General features: G+C 37.1%; 1 protein-coding gene across 2 annotated transcripts; it reads right to left on the bottom strand.

Annotated features, from left to right (window-relative positions):
* Positions 1-2291: 2291 nt before the first annotated feature.
* Smp_164290.1 (hypothetical protein) lies at positions 2292-8186 on the bottom strand (the record flags this gene model as incomplete). 2 transcript variants are annotated; one of them, XM_018798771.1, is given in 5 exon segments in its annotated part: positions 2292-2972; positions 2977-3039; positions 5579-5815; positions 7770-8025; positions 8065-8186. In XM_018798771.1, coding segments are annotated over 5 exon segments (1020 nt in total). In that variant the 3' UTR covers positions 2292-2630.
* Positions 8187-23432: the final 15246 nt, after the last annotated feature.

The raw sequence follows: 23432 nt of genomic DNA, 5'->3' as shown, positions 1-23432 counted from the left end.
TTATTGCCGATAGATCGTAAAAACCAGAATATAAAAAACATCACAATTATTATTAATAGTTTGGGGCCGCCCATCATCATTTAGTGGTGTAACAGATCACGACGTCGTTATTCTTGTTTGTATAAAATAGTATGTAACAACGTTTTCACGAATTTTCTCTTTCACAACTGACAAGTCAGATCACTTGTTTAGTTATCTTCTAAAGTTGATTTCAAAGGCTTCGACAGTTTCTAAGTTAATGAAGGCCAAGCCTCTGGATGTAGTGTCATCATAATTTTCACTATTTTGGCTTCTTTCTAGGCTCCACTTTAAATGCAATTGTCCAGATACATGTCGAAACCCTGATCCATATGAACATGTTGCAAAAACGTTTTTCAGGGAAATCATAAACCTAGTTATGATTCGGTCTATCACCTGATCATATTATGGTTAGAACAGTTTCAATGATCACTCAGAACTTCACAACACTCCTTTTACAATGTCTAATTCCTATTTATTACATAAGTCCGAGAGGTAGCGCTACGGAGTATGTATGTATGTTATTTTGTTATAACTGAGTATTTTTCATATATGTGATTTTATTCTAATTAATAATTAAAACAGGTGCACAACCAATAGATGAATGAGTATACTTTTTCGACTAAGGTCGTTGTATTTTGGATTTAATCAATAATCACTTGTGCCAATCTTTGTGTTCTTATTTCACGTCGTGGGAATAATCGACGCGGATACAACAAATCGGTTGGTTTAATTCACTCCACAAGTGATTAATAAACTATAAAACGAGAATTACACAGGAGATGTAAGGATTATACAAATAATTGCCTATTACCAACAACCATTGCTCCTAACAAACAGAGAACAAGTTTCAGGAATAACGATGCAGAATAAAATCAATCCGTTCACACAAGAGCAACTGAAGGACAGTAATTTAATATGATGACGACCAAAAGGCAATATCGGAATAGTAAACAAAATCCTTAACGATGTCAAAGGGCTGAACACACAATGATAACAATAATTGCAAACAAACGAAGAATAAACAAAATATATTTAAACACAGAGAAAGAGAAGTGACGTTGGTTGAATGGAGTTAGACAACACCTTTGGATGTCTGTTCAGCGGTTTGTAGACTAAGCGCTCGCGCGAAGGCCCTGGGTTTGACTCCAGCATGTGGAGTTATGGAAGGGCATAAACAATAAGTTGCATACTAGGACGAAGCGCCCATCCAGAGCTTGATTTTCAATGGTGCACTGACCTAGATCAGCCCGTGATTTCTGAGAAGTAACGTCACATGGAGAAGGTAACAAAGAAGTTATTTTTGAGATTCTCGTATATATGTAAACATATCTTACGACATCGACCGGTAAGAGGTAACTAAGGAGATTGAAAATTAACAGGGAATAAGACTGTTCACTAAATAAAATGACGCCACTCACCCAAACACATAATCAACAGATTCTGCTACCAGCTTCAAACAACCCAGAAGCGGTTTGTCACAATATAAGGTTTCTATACGTCCCGTTTATACTGTCATGAGTGGAGCTTCATCAATTCCTTATTTTCATTTTATTTAGACACACAACCATTGGTACAAGTAGGCCAAAAATATATGTGCGTCGCACTTCGTTACTCGATTTTCGTGAGAGCTAGAATACTGCCCAGACGCCTAAACCAAAGTAGGTGGTTTTCTTAGTGGGCCGCTCCCTGAGCCGTTAACCTAAAGATCTAATCCGCAAGGCAGCGGAGCGACGTCAGGAAATGCAGTCACATGGTAATCGGTGACCAACAATAAGTTAATACGCCACTTGTTCTCTCAGGATTCTGGAACCTATTTGCACCACTGGTTTGGAATCAGGCTTTTCCAACTCCTCTAGGTGGATCCTGGATATCCACCAACGCTGTTGAAGCACCGTACATTAGATTTCCGTCCTCTGAATTTCGTAAATAACACTCTGTCCGCAAGAAGGCAGTGAGTAGGAATTCCCTGACAGCGGTTATATGCACGTAGTCATGCGAGAGAGCATTTGTAGAGGGAGAGCGGAATCTCCCCACTGTCAGCCGTTACAGGGCATTTGGGGGCTCACCGGTCCCTAGTGACATTCCAAATCCCAAATATATTTAAAACAATTAGTCTGCGTTAGTCTATAAACCCCTTTTAAATTCGGGAAGCGAATTTTCTTATGTTTGAAAACAGTCACATAAATATCCATGAATTCAACTATGAATGTGTGAGCTGAGACATGTAACTAAACGTATAACATAATGATAACCGATTAAAAAGTCGATTTGTCGTAAGAAACTGATTCAATTTAAGTCTGATGACCAGCAATTGAAAGACAAACTTCTACAATGAACACATTCATAACAAATGTACATTTCTTCCAAGATATTCATTTGCAATGTTGTTTTGATCTGCTCAAAAGCAGTTTAACGTAAATAAAAAAGGAGAGGGAGAATATAAAGGTTTATTAAAAAGAAGATATGCTAACTATGTGCAGATGATATAGATTCTCATACAGAAGAGTAGAAAAGTACCGTGAACACAAGAAACCAGATCAAAGAGTTCAAAAACTGTACAATCTATGGTTTACCATATTGAAAAGGGATGTTGGCATATAGCTCACAAGCTACACTTCACTATCTGAAGAACTATCATCATGTGATATAGAATTTTCAGAGTCATTTGATGATAACATGTTTTGTTTTTCTGGTAGTAGACCTTCAAGATATTCCATACGTTCATTGGTATCAGTTAAACAGAGACGTCGTGATTTCGCGCCTTTAAGTTTTGTACTTGGTAATTTTCGTTGACTTTTCGGTAATCGTAGTTCTGCAGTTTCATTTTCAGCATGTTCAACAAATTTAGATGTATTCCAAAATTTGATTGAAGAACTAGTTGGACATGTTGATGCAATTATATTCTCTGTTGGATGAACAGATAGTGTTATACAATCTGCTCCGCTAGTATCATTATTCGCTGCGTCTATATGATATCCAACACATCCAAGCAAACGATTTGGTATAATATGCATAGCACTAAATTATAAAAGAAGAATTATATGAAAATTACTTTATTTGAAAGCAACTGAGATACATGAAATACATTTCAAGATTTTGTTAATCAGTCACTTATAAGGAACATAGAAATTGTCATATAAGCGTCAGTACATGTTGCTTCACAGCACAGCTGATGAGCACCGAAAGGATCAGTAGTATCAGTGGTGATAAAAAGAATCAGATATAAACGATGTGATCCAAGAAGAGATAACAGATCAGTGGAATAAAAAGTGAACAACAATTTTGAAACAAAGGTAGAGGTAGATAGGGTGAATGGTCCTGGGCTGTCACTTAACGTCTCTAGCCAATAGTCACGATAATTATGAACCTACTAATGTGGATCAGATCAAGAGTTAATGACTTTATGATGTTATGCCTTGATTTAGCCATGTCTAGGTGTTTCGTTAAGACTATAATTTATGGACAACCTTTAAGAGACAATGAATTGACCTTGAGAGAACCCGCCTACTTGCTAGGGTCAGAAGGGGATTATAGATTACTGTAAGAAATTATAATTAAGATTGAAAACTAGAAGTCGGGGTTCCCATCACGGACTGACATAAACTATAATGGCAAAATGCTATTTAACCATATGGATAAATGGATTCCGCGCCGAAATTCAAGGCTTATCATTTTCAGTTTCATTGGTTCGTTCACACATTATAGTCTTGCTGGTTTTTTTTATCTAACATCACGCATCAAGATAGTCAGTGGTTGGATATATCCAATATATGTTTTAACCACCCCAAGAATTGAGGATTAATAATCTCACTAAATGATTTGCTAACTATGGCTAGTAATCTGAGTCTAATCCAAATATTACTTACCCAGTGACTTCAACACGCGCGGTCAATTCACTGAAGAAACCTATTATCAAATACTAGTAACTTATGAGTATCGTCTGCATGAAGCGTAGATGTTTGCTCTTTTCCAAAAACGTGTTGTCAATATGTATTTATGAGTAATAACTAATCGTCTTTTTATGAATCTTACGACTCTTAGTGTGAAGCTCCTCTTTTATCCAAGTTGCCATACCTCGTTAGCACAACAAGATCAACACCGGATTCACAGTAGTTAATTTAGTGGTGGTAGTAGTATATAAATTATAGGTTGTATATAAGGATATAGTATAGGAAGGAAGAAAGTTATGAAGCAATTTTAATCTCAAGGTTTAAGGGAAGATAAAGAGTGTATACACCTACGCTATTGTGATCGATTCTGAGCCATGTCACCTAGAGTCTCCAACCATTGATTACGATAGTCACGCGGACCCCAACCAGGTAGTCTGCATCTGCCAACATGGCTCAAGCTAGAAGTTAGTGACTTCATGCTCTGATGCCATGTTTTGGTTTGGCCGCCCCTAACTCTCTTCCAACCAATACTAGTCATCATACAGCGTCGTGGTAATCGGTGTTCAGGCATACGTAACACGTGGCCCAACCATCTCAGTCGATGAAGATTCATCACCTCATCAACTGATTTACCATCATTCCCTAATACCCTGCGTCTAACCTCACTATTACTTACCCGGTTATCCCAGCAGATGCGAGCAATATTTCTAAGGCATCTGTGGTCAAATACTAGTAACCTACGAGTGTCTTCTACTCTTAATGGCCATGTTTCACAGCCGTAAAGTAGAACAGAGCGAACTGCTGCGCAGTATACTCGTCCCTTAATAGACTAATCTCAAAAAACTGTAAGGCTAAAACTACAACAGTTAGATCATTGGTGACTTGCTTTAAAATGTTCCTGAAGTTTTAGTAAAATGTCATGACCAGTGTCTACAGATGTCTGTAGTGAAACAGTTATCACTATTTAGTATTAAATGATAGTTGTGTTATAATGGAAATTGGTATGAAGTTGAAATTGTTCTACAGGACCCAAAAGACTAAGCAGCTCTAATGGATAAATATTCATTGTTAGACCTGAAGAGCCCCCAAATGCCCTGATACGGCCGAGGGTGGGGAGAGTCCGCTCTCCCTCTCGAAAGGCTCACATGACCACGCGTATATAGCCTCTGCCAGGGAAGTCCTACTCACTGCCTTCTCGTGGCATTACTGTTGTTTACAAAATTGAGAGGACGAAAAGTCAATGTCCGGTGGGGGCTTTAGCCGAGTTGGTGGATATAGAAGATCCACACAGGGGGAGTTGGAAAACCCTGATTCCAAACCAATGGTGCACATGGGCTCCAGTATCCTGAAGGAATAAAAGGAGTATGAACTTATTGTTGGTCACCGGCTACCATGCGACTGCATCTCCTGACGTTGCTCCACTGCCTTGTGGATTAGATCTTTAGGTTAAAGGCTTGGGGAGCGGTCCATTAAGAAAACCACCTCCTCCGGTTCGGGCGCCCAGACAGTATTCTAGCCCTCACGCAAACGAAGTGTGACGCACATATATTTTTGGCCTACTTGTACCGGTTTTTGTGTTTAAATTAATAAACTCCTTAATTACTGAGGTCACCACTACATATTTCATACAACATTAATTTTACAAATATTCTGTAATAATAACTTACTTTAACAACAGTTAAGGTACGTGCACTAAATCCAAGTGTTTCTGAAGACATTTCAAAACGCCGACGTCGTATATTATACACTGCTAAAGTTCCATCATCAACTGCGGCTAACAAAGTTCCATGAGAATCATTCGATGATATAGCCATTTCATTGATAGAATTGAAAAAATCATCAAATTTGTTTTCAATATCTGGAGTCATGACTGAAACTGAACCTGACTTCCTTGCATCCCACATCTAATAATAGACAAACAATACATGCATACATACACACATATATATAAATATACTGGCTTTAATATTGTAAATCCATACATTATCAGTGCTAAGACCTATTTCATTTGAGTATAGATGAACATGTGTGTGTGTACTGAAGCAATCAGGTTACGACACAGCTTAATAAGTTTTGAGCAACATTTGTTGTTTGAAGGTTATGTACACAATCTGCCCTGGTTGAGCAACCCAATTTCTCGACTACTTTAGCTATAGGTGTTAGACAATTGGATGTAAATAACAAGAGTCTCTGAACATGTATATTGTGTTAATTGACACTTCTTAAAAAAAATGTATTTGGAATGTTGACGGAAACTGATGATATATATATATACTGAGTGACACTGGTTTTAATCTCACGAAGGAGGTCGATTTCCCACAAAATTGAAGATGCACTTTCCTGACGAGTGTTAATCAGCACGAAATACATATTAAGGCTTTTCGATATTGTTCTCAATCACCTAATACCAAAGTAGAGTGTAATATAAAGTCAACTGGGTTAGTGGATATACTGAAACTTGGTCGGTAGAATTCGATCAGAAATACGGGGTGACATGTTTTAACCCATTTACTATTCATATATTTGACTTAAAACCGCAGTTTAATTCCTGGACCTCAATATTATCAACATAGTGTTGCCATGTTAGTCTCCAAACATCTTCAGTTCAGAGGGACCAGGTTTAATAAGCGTAGAGTAGAAATAAGCTCGCCGACGCGTTGTATTCTCGATGCTATGCAACCAAACGAACACTACAACGGTGCCAAAGATGGCCCAGATTGGCATAAGCTACCCTAGCTCTGACTGAGGTCGATCTCATCTGCCACTCCAGACCTCAGTAATTACTCAACTACTATCCAATTGGTTGTCTGAAGTGAAGTGTAGCGGGTTTCGAACCTGAGGACTACTTATCAGAGCACAAGACATCATGACACTGATAATTATAAAGTGCTCAATTAGAAAATAACTTACCCATTGAATCAGTGTTCGCACAACACACATAGTTACAAACATTCTTTAGATTACTTGATTTGAAGTATTTACAGGTAACAAAAAATGGTATTTTTTGAGGAAGTGATTAAAGAGTATCACTAATGACAAGTGCTGTTGAAGTATTAGTGATATTTTCAAACAGCTAGTTGATGCTTAGTTAATGTCTTGAGAATGACAAATTCGAACACGATCAACTCTCTGATTTTATCTTTTTCCTAAACTACAAGTGGTCTCGCAAACCTTCTAGAAAAATCTAGATAACCAGGACAACTGAGAGAAAAATCAGTAGAGGAACAAAATCAGGATTTGGACCTGAAATGTAATGACCAAAAGTCTGGTGCTATAACCAACAAAGTTTTTAAACCATGAGTTACGGGCAAATTTTCAAATACTTGGTTGTAGATGCAAAGCCCGCTCCACATGCTTCCATCAGATCAATCGGACGGTACTGTCATCCCTTTGCAATATAGCTTAATAGCTAGCGCGTAGATATTTTTAGATTTAATTGCAGTTAATTCATTCCCCAGTCACTTGGATACGAGGCCCACTTTGAGTATGAGGGCTGATAATGCTACCAAGCTGCCTAAACTAAAATAGGTAAAACAGTTTTCAAACCAGGGGCTTAGTGGTTAAAAATGGAACGTTTTAACAACGAAATCTGTTTCACCCTGACATGAACCTGTAAGTGATTATTGAGTAGCATAATAATAATAATGTTATTAATAATAGTAATAATTATTTATTATTATTATTCTTGCCGAATATATTGCCAAAGCCGACCATGATAACTGGCTAATCAATCGGCTGGTTGCGAAATTCTAACCGGCTGCATAAATTATTATGTTTAGTAAAACTTAATCACAGCAATGAAACAAAATCCAACCCATCAAATCATGTAAGTAAAGTATACAAAAGACAACAAATTACTTTGATAATTCCATTTTCATCACCTGTAACCCACTGTCCATGTTCTAGAACTAAAATACTAGATATTGGTGATTTTTCATGAGCTTGAAAACACGCCCAAGTTTGTTTTTCAGAAATCACATCGTGTACTTTTAAGCCACTTTGACTGGAAGCCGAAATTAATAAATTTTGAGTTTTAGGGAAAAAAGACAAGCATCGAATAGTTTTATGCCAACGTTTCTGAAGTAGAGCCTTTGTTCGATCCATATAATCATATCTAAAATACTGTCAAGTATTACAATAAAAATTAACTCACATGCGAATTCTTCCATTACATGTTCCGACTGCAAGTAGAATTTTATCACCAACATTCGCGAAGTCAGTACAACTGATGCCATCCAGACCGATCTTGAGATCCAGTTGATCAGAAGGATCCATTATAAATTATAATCAAGATGACCGACACACCGGGAAGAATAATATTCTTATAGCTTGTAGTTGAGATATAGAAAAAAATTGACTCCCGTTGAAGTCAATGGTAAATTAAGGAGCTTTATTGAATCAACTCAGCACTGTTGACACGTAAGTAAGCGATAATTCAAGTTAGACTTCATAAAATGATGAATCTGTCATTTTAAGATGATACAAGCAAACAAAAATGGTAGCCAAGATGAAATCGAATAGACAGGCTTTGATAGCACCTCGTAGTGTGACTGAAGAAATCGTTATCGTTGAACTGGACTCTTTGTGAATAAACAAACTTTTAGCACTCTAAACATGTTGCAATCAGTTAAACTCTTTACTATTTACGGTTTATGAAACTAATTTCACTAATTTAACAATCACACTAAGCTTTATCTTTTCAAAAACTACAACATTAATTTACTGGTTTTTCTTGACATTGTCTACTGGTTCTTTGACCGGGTAGCGTATAATTTTATTGTACTAGACGCATAGAATTGTGTTTTTAGTGTTGTGTGAAAAAACTCAATTAATTGGGTATTCATTTACGCTCGAATGACACTGCTATTCCACGAGACATCACTAAATTCTCGTGTTGTTTAGATTTTGATTTAATTAGTTATTTATAAACGACGGCGAAGCTGAAATGTGTCCAAGTTGTCACATTCCATATCACTGAAACGAGAAATCAGCAGGACGAATATCTGAGCAATGAAAACGAAAGCCTTGATCAGAGAAAAAAGACTAGGCGAAAATATACTCGGGAAAAAGAATGATATAGTGGAATAAAGGCAAAACTTGAAATTTCAATGGTTGAGTGTGAATATATGTGTCACTGACATGGACTTTGAGACATGGCTACACAGGCCTCTAAGCATTAATTGTGATACTGTTTAGTGTCTATTTCAAGTAAAAAAACTCATCCATCTTTTTGTTTATGAATTTTTAAGTGTGGGAAACTAGGTACGTTAATCATCAGAAATAGTTATATGACAAGCCACATGTTTTGGTTGAGTTAAGAAATAGGTGATTATCAATACAAACTTGTTTGTGGGAAATCTAGGAACTAAAAGGTTAAGGGAATCCTTTTTATCGAGAACATCAGTCACAAGTATCTGAGATTTATTATGAACAATGACTCGGGAAGTTCAACTAGTCAGTGAGCTACAACATGGGATCAGGCACATATATACATTGGTCCAAGTTGTCATTACCTTATTAGCACAACAAGATGAACACCAAATTCATAGAAGCAGCTACTTCATTAGTAGTGATATGTATATTTTTAAAAAAGACTGTATATAAGGATAGGATACAGGGACAAAGAATTAGTTCGAAAATTCAACTAACTGCAGAGTAGGGACTGATAAGAGTCTCTAGTCTTTTCTTGAAGTAAATTTTCAGAATATTACATAGTTTCGATAAAAATATACTTTCGTAATATGTTCTAAATTTATTTGCGCTCACCAGGACTATGGAGAAAAATCAAAGTCCTTGTTTTGGATATGAGTTGGACATACTAACAAAGATTCAGAGAAATAGTAGCTAGAATCGTTAATATGCTTTTTGAACTGGCTTGAGAAGATTCGTTTTGCTCTATACTTCCTCCACTTTTAGGAAGGTTAATATATACTCTTGTGCGAGTGTTTTGTATACTGAGAGATTTTGAAGTAGGTGTTTTTTCTACACTTAATACTAATCATCTGAGAGGATAATTTTCGCAAAACTCAAATCTTAACGTTGAGCCACTAAGGCCTGGTTGTCTTTTATAGGGAGTTGCACACTAATAGAATCGTTTACCAGGACAGAGCCTTATTTGTGTAGCATCAAAAAGATAGTACAATATTTAGTTGAACACGTTTGTCAGAATAAACCGTAGGAGAAGCTGACAACTAAAGACATTAGCTAGTTTTATAGGATTATGTAACAGGAAAATTGATTTTTAATGGAATTCCTTTTTCTGATAACGGTTAATCCGTTTTGACCACATGGGCCGACAAGAATCAGTGAGCTCACATTTAGCAGGTATTTTAAAGTTGTCCATATTCAGAAACATGGAGACTGTTAAGCATTCTTCAGTTAGTTACGAACCAAAACGGATTTTAAGGGTAGTGTATATTGTAAATCTAGTAGAGTATGTAAGCCTAATTGTGAATTAAAATCACGTATTAAGACATATTTATTCAAAAATTTTACTAACTGCATCTATTACCCACCATATTTTATTAATTATGACCAGGTAGTCCACCAATTTATTGACTCAAGTCAAATATGACAAGCGTAAAGCGACAAATATCTGGCAAAACTGCAGAACTCATTGAAAAACAGTTAAGGGAAATTCGGATAAGCATGGAAACATACATGACAACTAGAAACTATGCTAAACACACAAAAAAAGTTGAATATTGCACTTTTAGTGTTAGTATTTGCAAATAATGGACACTTTATCAGGTAGTAACACTAAAAACACCTCACTTCAGATCTAATACAACGCCTTTGTGTCAACAAATCTGTAAAACCTACTGAACATGGAATAAAAAGACTTAAATTTGTGACTATGGACAACATAAACTGTCGAAACCACGCCGCATCGCCAGTTTTAAATGAGCACCACGAAATCCGAAGGTCGCATGAAAGCAGGTTGTTACTGTGGTAGACATTTTCTTGTTTTCAAAGCAGTCCCAAACACTGCAAAATACATCGTATGTTACTGAAGGCTTATTTCAAGTCACGTTTATCTTTTGCTTGGACGAATTGGGGGAACTGTGTGTTAGTTGGTGCCTGAATCCTGTTGATAGGAGTTTGTTCTTAATTATGGGAAGGCATGGCAACTAACATATTCTCACTTGGCTCTCAGAGTGTTCTCTTAGCTAAATTTCACTATTTCCCATAAGTAGATTGGATAGAGATTGAAAACCCTAAAACAGACTAATAACCCAAAAAGCCAGCTTCTAGTTGAGCATGTCCTTGTCCACGCACGCTAGGAAGTAGAGATCGTGGTACAGTCATATTTAAAAAGCTCCTTGAAGTATTCTGATCGTAGAACTCACTTGGCATTGACAAACAGACGCAACATTTAAATCCGATAATATCAGAGGTGTTTTCAGGCCAAGGTAGCAGCCGAAATACGAACTAACCCTATGTATTTCCATAGGCTCATGAATGAAGGAAAAGCTACAATCCAGGGCATTTGTGATCCCCAAAGGCCTGACAGTGAAAACTCTACCAACCAAAATGTGGCAAAAAACTCTAAAGCCAACCCCATCGACTAGTTAAACCGGTGGTCCGCAAGCACGGAACACTTCTCAGCTCTCATGCCAGTTGAGGTTCTAAGAAATTTCCAACGATCTCGCGGATCATTATTAATGAAATTAAAGTCACAATACCCAGGAAAGTCACTAGAATTTGACGACATCTGCCCCACATTCCTGAAAGGCTGCTCGAAAGCTACTAGCACATTGATATGTGACATTTTCAGGCACATATTAAATTCACACCAACTACTCAGAGAATTGAAATGGGTTACATTCTCTCCAATCTTCATAGAGGAAGACAGTGAAGACCCGGTCATTGTCTTTTGCCAGCCACATTACTTCGGATATTGAGGAAGTTAATGGGAGGACTGATCAGTGAACAAATGAAGGGTACATGGTTAAGAATAATGTCATCCGTAATGTCCAACATGGGTTTACGAAAGCCAGGTATGTGCGTCCAGTCTTTCCATAACATGTAAGGGCTGGGCAACCTGCTGTGACCAAAATATGCCGGTCCATGAATTATTTCTCGATTTCTCAAAAGCTTTCGACACAGTTACACACGTGCTTCTCATAGCAAATGCTGTAAAGATTAGTTTTACTAGCCCACTTCTGCCTTGATTCCAAAACGACCCGGAGAACTGGATGTTCCGTACCAAAATTAATACGGTGCACATGGGTTGGAGGGTCTCAACTCCAAGAGTCTCACAAACAATCATCTTATATCCACTCCTCATCCTGACGACCTGTTAGATACAGTAGGCTCAGCGGCACTAATCTATGCGGATGACGCGAAACCTGGAGGTTCATAACCAAGCGGAAAGGACGCACTTAAGCTTCAAAAGGACCTTACAACAGTGAAAAAATGGGAAGAATAAAATGAGTCAAAACTTGACCCCTTAAAATGTCATATCATGAACATTCTGCCTCATTCAACACAAAAAACTTGCGTCCATCATGGAAATCTGCTCTTGACTGTCTCTTCACATTGTGATCTATGTCTAGTAGTCACATGGAGCGTAGATCTCAGTTCAATCCACATTCAGTATACAGACAAGACAAATATGGCTCTCCTTTTTTTGCGAGGACAACTTGGCTGAATCACATCAGAGTTATTCCTAACATTGTTTATAACGTACGCACGGCCACAAGATACCTACAATGTTGTTGCACCTCCTCTCCAAAACAGACATAAATCACTTAGACCAAGTACAGAGACGAGCAAATAAGTGGCTGAGAATGACAAAACATAAATCTTACTAGGACAGATTCCAACACCTGGGATTATTCTTGTCGAGCTACAGGAGAATGAAATATGGTCTGCCGATGAGATACAACATATAAGGTACATCAAGTCACCTCAACACGAGCATATTGCCAGAACACCATCCCTCTCCTCAAGGCGTCCCTCGAAAGATTTTAGACCGAACATTCATCAGTGGGTAGCTTCAGGCGGAGACTTGACAAACACGTACTCACTCAACGATTACTCTCTCCCTCTTGGAATATCTGTTTCTCATGCACAACTCATATATGACCACGGTTATCATTACCACATATCAGTAAGTAATTTCTATCTCTCTCATTTCTATCTCTCTATCTCTATCTCAAACTCCTTCCTTGTAATATAGTAGCTGCTGGCATCCAGAAACTCTACTGACTTGAAAAAAGTGCACTCAATCGAATTGCAAAATATACTAGTTTAAAAACAACTGCCACATTAACTAGAATTAGTAAAGTCGAGTGGCTAGACTACCGACCATTAGGGGTTACCAAGTACCTGAAACAGCTTCGGAACAACAAGAAGCAAGCGAAAAATAATTAATTCATTTATTCAGGCTCTGACAAAGATATTTGATAGTGGATATCGACGTACTATCTGCAACGATTATGTAAGGCGAGTAAAGACCAGGAAGCTACCTAAGGGTGAAATCTAGAGTCCTTCTTATAGCTTGAAAAAATGATCCAGTTAAACAAGTCTGGGTTACGAGTTATCTACGGGGCACAACTATCGGAAAAAGGTCACGAGTATCCTTTACTCTGAATTATAAGGCAGTCCGAGGACCTACCCTGATTAAGAAAACTGTAAGTATTATGAGGGATGTGCACATATGAATTACATCGCTACGGCCCACAGTATTGAATCTTTTATGATGCAGTGGATGAAACTTATCAAGAGAGTGTCTAGTGTCTACGAAATCTGCTAATCTAAGTTCCAAAGATATCAATCACACTTAGGCAGTTATTGTGTGATAACCATTTGATTTCTAGATTTTTCAAACATATTCCTCCTACATTACGGTGAAGTCAGTAGGTGGAGAAAGAACAATCTTCGACCATTAAAGGTACAAGATGAGTTTTTCTTAGGGAGGTGCCACTGACCAGCAAGCGATTCATTGATCAAATAACTTCACAGGACCCTTTAAAATAGTGAGGATTGATTGTAATATCCGATTTATGTTCTCATTTTAAATGAGGTTATATCAGTCGTTCATTTAAAGTGCCCAGTATCCATTGTGACAATCTATCAGATCTAGGCACGGATGACTGGATGTCACATTTCCTCTATCACTGTAATTCAAGATAGATGTCGTATTTCGTTCATCTTTATTAAATCACAGTTATCAACGTTCATTTCGCATAAGTTTGCTTATTTTGTACCACATTTCTGTTTTAAGTTTTGTTATGGACATGAGCCAGATCAAACTCTTTAAGGTTTTTGTGATGTTTAAATAAATCAATGACTTCTTCGTATTGATGACTGTTGTAATTTTGAATTCCAAATACAATACATTCGTTCGGGCTCATCTAATACTTCTTGATTACATTGCGTTATTCCTGGGATTACTAGTTTATACTACAATTCAAATACTTCTGATCATCATATTGACGTCGCGATTGAGCCTGTGATGGAACGGTTAGATATAAATTCAGATTTTAATGCTTTTGAGGAGTACATGGAGAGGTTCGAAATCTGGGCTATGACCAAGGAAGATGATGAAGATTTTAATATTGTGGCCCTGTAACAGCTCAGGTTGGTTGGTTAAGAGTTGACCCCAAACAACCAAGCATATGCTAAAACAGTATTGTTCAAGTATTCATTCACTTCCTTACCTTTTGTAAGCGTTATATTCCCTACTATCTTATATGGAATGTTGAGAGCCTTTGTTTGTCTGAACAGATAATCCCACGCTCCACTGTGACTGCGCGAAGATCGAAATAAAGACCTATTCACTACTTCTCTGGTTTCTTCTATCAATAGCACGAGGGTTACCTATAGGCACGAAAGCCCATTTCCTTACATTCATCGGAAAAGAAGCATACAGCCTTATAAAGACTTTGGCACTTCCAGAAAAACCGATTTCACTCCCCTATGAAACTCTCAAGCAACTACTGTTGGATCATGTAAAGTATACAAATTCTGAATGCGGTAAGAGAGAAAAATCCGATAAAATGACTCGACAGAACATCAGGAATTCCATTACTTTATTAAGTCGTCGCAGTTCGATGCGTAATAAAAGATATTCAGATAATACTTCATTGAGCTTTGAAACAGTCCATGGAGATGAGCACGAGATTAGTAAATGCTTGTTCTGTTGCAAGTTTTACCTATGTAATTCATGTATATTTCGTAATTCTAAATGCTTTAAATGTGGTATAACTGGACATATTCAGTCAGTTTGTAATACCATGGTTCATTTCGCTGAAAGTAATGCTAAGATGGATGCTTCTAATGATCAGTTATCTTTATCTAGAAGTGGTATAACGTCACATAACAGTTCAGAGTTGAATGAAACCCAGAATCATTGTGCGACAAAAATTTTTGGTCAACAAACTTATCGGATTTCTCATGTCATTGTACCAGATATGGTTTGTTGTAATAATTCACATACTTCTGATGGAATTTCTTACAACTCTGAGAATAAAATCCTGAATGAGTCAAATCATGATCAAAAACCAGATTCAGTTTTGGTAGATGCTGAATTCCCTGATAATCCATTATTCTCTAATGAAACTCTTAATCAATTTGAGGAAAATATTTCAGAAGAATCGAATTCTGATATCATATCAAGTGTCAGTGGTCCTCACAATCAATTTATCTCTAATGATATTCCTAACGAATGTGAAAAATATGTTCCGAATGAGTTGAATTCTAGTCATATTTCTGATGTTATTGTGTCATATGTTGGATGCTCTCACGAACAATGCATGTTGAATAGAATTCCTAGTCAGGGGTATAATGAATCAGAGGGGATAGCAAAATTTACCGAAATAATCAGAGAACCAGCTTGTCCAGAAGTGAAGTTTGCACAGACAGAGAATCCAAATCAAGTCCAAGATTATCCTAATGAATATGAGGCAGATGAATGTTTTCTATTCGATTGTTTCGCAGGTAAATTAAGCCTAGTTGAATCACATGTGTTAATTACATATATCAATCCATATCCATCTGTGTATTTTAATATGAATAACAAAAAGAATATGTATCATGATTTTTATTCAAGTCAAAGTCACATGATGGAATACCTCGAATTATATATCAGTGTTTATCCCCAAATACTCACATACAGTAGTCGATGCGTGAGATTTGAGAAGATACTGCAAATTGGGAATGTCATATTGGCTAAAACATTGCGACGTAAGGACCCAACATTATTTCGTGGGGGAGGATATTGTTGGAAAGTATATGATGTAAATCCTAAATATCAATGGTTTCACTACACAACCGACATGCTGATTGTATACAATTCCAGAACCCAGGTGAGTCTGTTTCAATTTCCGTTGTTAATTCATATACTAATGAGTGCATTCTAGATAATACAGAGTGTACATTCAATACACCATCGGACAGATGTAAGATGAACCTAAGAAGAAGACGAACAATCGATTACAGACACTCACACTTCAATTTGAGCTGTGGCGGATGTGATGTTTAAATAAATCAATGACTTCTTCGTATTGATGACTGTTGTAATTTTGAATTCCAAATACAATACATTCGTTCGGGCTCATCTAATACTTCTTGATTACATTGCGTTATTCCTGGGATTACTAGTTTATACTACAATTCAAATACTTCTGATCATCATAGTTTTGCGCCACCGAAGAACGGTAGTTAATTGACTGTATTTTATAGTTTTACCTCGGGTTGTAAAAAAGAGGTACTTCATTATCTAAAAAGTTGTGTTGATTTTACATCACATAATGCAACTGCTTCATTTAAGGTTGGTTTCATCTGTGAGACTTAACACTAAAGGTCTGGATATTGGTCTTGCTCACTAATAATAATAATAATAATAATTTATTCTCAAATAACAGTTTGTTGCATGAGGCATGCCGGTTTACATGCAAGATCGAATTGCTACAGAAGTTACAATTTTCACTGTAGAAACTTACTCAGCTGGGTTGATATTTCATAGGATATGAATGTAAATGGATTTCGTAAGAAACATGTCAATATCACACTTGGAGCACTTTATGAGGGTAGCGTTGAAACATACAGCTGATGGTCGAGAATAGATATATGCGAAGTTGGGGGCTTTCAGAAGCTTCGACCTCATATCCCTCTGGAATATATGGGGCTTTAATAACGGTGTAGGACGAAGTCACCCGTGCCATATCCCTTTTAGGTGGGGTATCTCCAGGGGGCTGATAAAGGTGTAAGAAAAGGGAAGGACGAAAAGCAGAGCACACAATATTCATGTAGGAATAGTTAAGGTATAACCATTTAGTCTATTTGTCTGTTACTGAAGTACTTAATAATCAAGAGCATACTAATGTGTTAAAGAAAAATAAGTGTGAACAAGGTGTGAGTATATAACGAACTGTATAAATGAAGGTAGTTCGGAAAGAAGTATGGAATTATGTGTAATTACAAAATAAAGTGCTGAAAACAATATTTCGATACAAATTGCCGTCTCCTTTTTTCGAAGCTATTTGAACTCTCTTTTTTTGTTTTTAGATTTTATAGGGTATAGAGTGGGCTTCATTTTTAGCCAATTGTCTAGCCTGCTTGTAATAGGATTGCTCGGTAGGAAGTGGAATCAATTCAGCGTTCTAAACACGATTTTAAGAGGTATTTTGCATAAATAAGTTCGCATCAATACTTTCGCTTGTCAAATTTTTCCTGCATTTGGGTCGCTTATTGAAGCTGTCAGTTTACAAATCGAACTTCCGTGAACTATTATCCAACATACCAGTGTCCGATGGATGCAACCTAGATTCTGTTACTTGCTGGGTACCTGGTCTTGGGAATGGACTGGGATGTCAGTGGCTTCAGACAAAATGAGGTATATCTGGGGGATTTACACTATTCTCTGAAAGGTCTTCTGGGTGTATGCTTCAAAATGCTCAAGAAAGGTCCAGTCACACAATCTGAGTCTCTATGCTAGGATTTAAATAATTGAATAGAAGTTTAAGTCAAGCTCCTCAATACTCAGCCGCTCGATTAACAGCTATGAGGTAGTTTGGAATTTTTTTCGGGCCTCTTCCATGTCTTTCATATCAAGTAAATTCAGAATCACTTTAGTTAGCCTAGATAGTGGGAATGAGATCAGATTTACTGAACTGGAGAGTTTTATAGTGTGGCTGGTGCGTACGGTGGTTAAGTTTAGTCTGTTTGAGATTTATTGTTGCTGGTTCGTAGCATAATTGCGTTTAGCACCCATATATATATTTGTTATTCCATGGACCCAGTTTACTTCTAAAGAATATTATAAGCCTCCCTTATCTTAGCCCGCACAGTTAATAAGTAACTCTCTGGCTGGCCATGGTTTATCTGTCTTTCCTTAGGCACCAGAATTTGTTTGCCAAATACTATTGAAGATACGACCAGTATTCTAGTTTGACAACTATTAACCAGTAACACATTTTATATTCGAATTGTTCCCCACTGGGTTGAAATCAGAAGTCAGATGCGAAGAGGTGGGAAAGATATATTTGATGCGTTATCAATATATCGAGAAGCGGTTACTCTAATCTGGCTAGTGAAACGTAGGAGCTGTTTCCCACGCTGAGTCGTAACGTGATCTGGTGCGGATGCATGACCGGACGCCTTCAGTTAAACAAGTCCACTTAAAACAATGTGGTCATCATCCAGTGTCGAAAGTTTAAATAGCTATTGATTTTGGGGAACTATTTACAGCTACACTATCTAATGTTTCAGGTAATGTCCTTGATGACTTTCTGAGGAAGAGACCTCGGTAGTCAGATGCCTAATTAACAGTTAAGCAGGCATAGAATCTATCAGCTTACATAGTGACGCCATTGGAGTAGATCGTGATCATCTATTGTTGTCGAGAAAGTCAACCCCATACCTTGAAATTGAACAAGATACGAGACCTGAGATCTGCTTTAGGTCTGAATTGAGTTGTGGATAAGCAAACATCCTGCGATTTGCCATGAACGTGCGTATTTGTTTCACTCACGATTGGGCGTTGATGAATTCGGGGTTAGGTACCTGCTTCGAAGTTGAGTGAATACGCTGCGTAAGAGCCAGTTTATTATCAGAAGTAGCTTTTAGTGACTTTTAGTTCGGAATACAAGCCAGGGAAACAGCCAGACCTACTTCCAGACAAGATACAATATAAATATCACTTGGGCGGGAAAGTTCAGCTTCGTTTCGGCAGTTTCCTGTAGGATTAAGATTTCTTCTATCAATGACCCTGTTTGTGGGCATTCGGTTAACATTCGTTATTTTGTGGAATTCAAACTCATTGCTAAAGCACAAATACTTTCAACGATAGCGTTTACACCTTGCCTTTTCTCCTGGATTTGCATGTTTGAGCCTTGGATATTAGAGTTAGTTTGTTGATTTTGAAGGAAAATGAGGTCTGTCTAGATGATCAGGGCAGACCTCGTTCTAACTTGTGTCTCATTATATGGAGCTTGACCGAGCATCTCTCTCGAGTTCCTCAACATAGGCTTAGATATCAGTGTGACTTCTTTTTGAGTGTATCTTAGCATGTGCCTATGTGAGTCAGGTGCTGGCTCTTATCTGTATGCTATATGACACCAATATTTGTTGAAAGTGACGCCAGATATTTTACTGAACTTACTGTACTACGACTTTATTCATCTGAGTGTGTCACTAACCAGACGTTTGAGTAGTATAGATTTACGTCCCAGATATTGGAGATTTCAATACTGTACAACGATTCCACCTAAAAGGGGCTAACCATAATGATTTTTCCTTAAATAACAATATGTCACACAAGGTACACCACTTTGCAGGAGAGATCGGATTGTTACAAATGCTACAGGATTTACTGTAATAGATCGTTCAGTCAGGTTGATAAGTCATAAGGCCCATTGGTTATGGGAACAGGGAAACAAATTTTCGTGTGGTAGAATATGAATGTTAGTAAGACTTTGATATTCAATATAAGAATAGGCGCCCTTTGTGGCCTTTGCGTTGCGACGGGCTACTCGTGGTTGATAATTAGTGTAAGTAAATCCCGGAGCTGTGCACAACAAAAAGTAATGCGGCAATTACATAACCAGTCAGTTACATAATCAGTCAAATTCAAAATATCACTTTTTGCTTCTTGACAGTTTTTCCAGACGAATATGGGAGGTGTTAGTAAAGGCGTAGGACGAAGTCATATTTTACATGTATGCTCTCGGTGGTATATCACTAGGGTGCTGAAAAATAAAGGGGGAAGAGAAGGACGATAAATGGAAGAGACGATTTTCATGACCAGTAAAGTTGGACCATTTGTGATGGAATAGTTAACTTCACATTGATGCAAGTGCATTTCAATAAATTAACGAAAATAAGCTACAAGTATGGTGACAAATGGATAAAAGACAAAAAGCTGAAAATTTGAGACTGTATATATCCCCAAAATGTAGTGGGGAAAACACTGTTCAGATACGCAAATAGCTCTGTTCATGACGATTTTTATGGCACGTTTTTCTTATTATAACTTCTACATAGTCATGAGTGGACTCCTATTTAGCGTAATTGTAAATTTCTGCTTGCAGTAAGATTTCTCAGTAGGATGTAGAACCAACTGAAGGTTAAGAAGATGAGTCAAAGAGGTATCTGGCACGGGAAATCGACACCAATACCATTCGTTAAGTACATCTCACTAGAACAAAATGAACCGTAATTTTACAAAATGTTTTGCCCTGCAGACTTGGGTGAATGGAGATTATCTCCACACCTTATATCTGCTGGTCAATAAAATCACTCTCCCTCAATTTTGGTGTTTGGTTCTCCTACATTTGTGGCATGTTTGAAAGTTGATTTATATATTTGTGTTCCACACCTTTATTGTATCACAGTGTTTCTACTAGTACCATGTTTCATATAAATCAGACAACAGAGACTTGTTTATTACAGATTAGGTATCAATACTGTGAAGTCAACTAGTGGTATTAATTTTAAGATACCGATTAGGTGATGTGTAGTTAAGAGTTGGTAAGAATGGATTTCTGGTCAAAGAATATGAAAAAAGAGTGGTTAGGGTTGTCAAATTTATAAGGCGATAAATAAGGAAAGGAAACAATTGAATACTAGTAGGTTTGGAACATTAAATTTTTTTATGTTGATAGAACATAAACTAGAAGGAAATCACAATAATTTAGGATAGTATGAACTGATTATGCTCTAGCGTAGTTGAGCAGCATCCATAAATCTTATGAGCTATTTGTCTACTTGAAATAGAAACTGAGAAGGGACATGGGACTTTGTAGAATTATTGTCTAGTTTGTTATTAGTACTGCTATAATGATGGACCTAATTCCAAAAGTATAGGTTTGTCATGATGTGAAAACCCAATCTATAAGATCTTATGTGAAAGTCACGACATTGTCTATTCTGACTCGTATTGTAACAATCAGCATTATGATGTCTAATGTTTCTAAAAACATATCCAGGCTGAAGATAGAATATGTTTAAAATGAATAAAAGAGGTAAGTTACGAAAGAATGACCACGCCTGCAAGGCTGAGCCATGCCATCAGATTCACTGAATAAATTGTTCACACTTTCTCCCTTGTTGGCCTTCTCTCATGGAAAAATTATGTGGCCTTAAACATTAGTGAAACATTGAGTCTCAACTTGAGGGGTAGGAGCATTAGGGGACGATTAGTAGTGAATAATGAGAGGAGGGTAACCACATGTTTTATCATCTGGTTATGGGTATATGAATGACAATCTGAGTCCATTATATTCACAATCGGTCTAGATATTCGGCGGTATATAAAAAAGTGCCTCAGGGTTGGGTCGATGAAGTTCATCGGAATCTAATAACAGGTTTATTGGTCTTTAGAACTCGGCCATAGTATCACAGGTACAGATAGATATTGGTAGCCTGTTGCACAACAAACTGTATCACACTTAAAAAATCTTACGACGCATTGGTTTCCGGTGTTTAAAAGTTAGTAGTTTATATCCATTGCTACTGAGTCTGTAGGATGAGATGTTATTTTGTAGAAAATTATTGGATTGTTCCTTAACCAGCAGCGCTACAAAGGTTCTAAGGAGAGGTCGAAGATGAAGTAACATCTTACCGGTCTACCTGTGAAGCTTCTTTAGACATCTACTTTTATCTCGTTTGAGAAGATAAATAAGCAGTATTCAAGGAAGAGTCGTATACATATTCTGGAAAGTTTAAACTTAGTCTCCACTGTGAGTTGAAGTCTTTTTTGGAAAGGGTAAGCTATACTTAAATTACCATAAAAGTGAACAAAGAAAAGATCAAATTATTTACAAAGTTGGAAGTCTGGGGTATATTACATTATTCTCTTTATTTTCCGAATACACTCTCTTTATGATTGTATGTGCCCAAACGTTTTAATTATGTTACAATCCTCATCGGACAACGTGATCAATGTTTTTCCGCGTTATTACTCTTGTTTTTTTTTCCAAGAAACTGAAGTATCTGTCTACTAAGGTTTGTTGCAGAGGACATGAATATTCAAGCCCTCAGCACTAGTATTTATTTGGGAACTATGTTTTGACATTAAGATTTGAAAAAAAAGAACTACTTAGCTTGAAAGGCTTACTTCATTCAGTCAGCAATAAATACAACGCTCAAAGTTAAAGAAATTATTAGGATGATAACTAGCTTTCTATGTTTCTATATGTCTTGGAATTAACAGAGCAATGATTTCAGTAATGTAAAACATGGATCCTGTAGAGCCTGAATGCCAAGATAACGGAACTATCAAAGTTCCAGGCCCTCTAAGTGAGTATACTACTTCTAAATCATCAACGTTGATGATATGTGTCTAATGATTTGGGGCCTACTGAAGTGTGTGACCAACTACTAACTTCTAAGTCACATTGGATGGATAGCTTAAAATTCAGTCGAATGTCGGCTCTATTGTGACGACTGTTTTTTTATTACGACAGTCTGACATAATTCTTGCTTCATTAACTAAATCATGAATTTTAGCATTTCATAGCTAACATATTTAATACCAGGCAACCAGATTATCACAAAAGAGTAAACAAGAGTTAACATTGTGTTAATTGGGTTATGAAAAGGAATCTAGTAATCTAATTTGGGTCAACGTCCATGAAGTCATTGACAAATGGACTAAGCCATGTTGATAGGTGTAGACTACCTGGCTGCGATCCGCGAAATGATAACAACCGATGGTTAGAGACCTTGAATGACAAGGCTCAAAATCGTTTGCAATGGCGAAGGTGCATCCACTCTTTGTGTTCTCCCAAATTCTAATCTTCTGAATTTATGTCCCTATCTTTTTTCTCTTTCCAAATTTATTTCACTGGATTATACTCCTTCAATAACATCTTCAAACCCTAGTCTTTCCGATTACTGCTTATACTCTTACCACTTCTATCACTATGGGATTTGAATCGACAACTGCATCTCTGTGTTAATGTGGTATGGCAACTTGAACTGATGTACGTACGTACGAAGTTCTACGTTGTGACTGACTAACTGAATCTAGGTCAACATACTCATCAGAGTAAACTTTTCGAAGAGTTTGAA

The sequence above is a fragment of the Schistosoma mansoni genome, chromosome 7 (assembly GCF_000237925.1).
Source record: "Schistosoma mansoni strain Puerto Rico chromosome 7, complete genome".
Lineage (NCBI taxonomy): Eukaryota > Metazoa > Platyhelminthes > Trematoda > Strigeidida > Schistosomatidae > Schistosoma > Schistosoma mansoni.
Note: the sequence above shows the minus strand (reverse complement) of the source record. Positions and strands in the feature narration are given on the sequence as shown.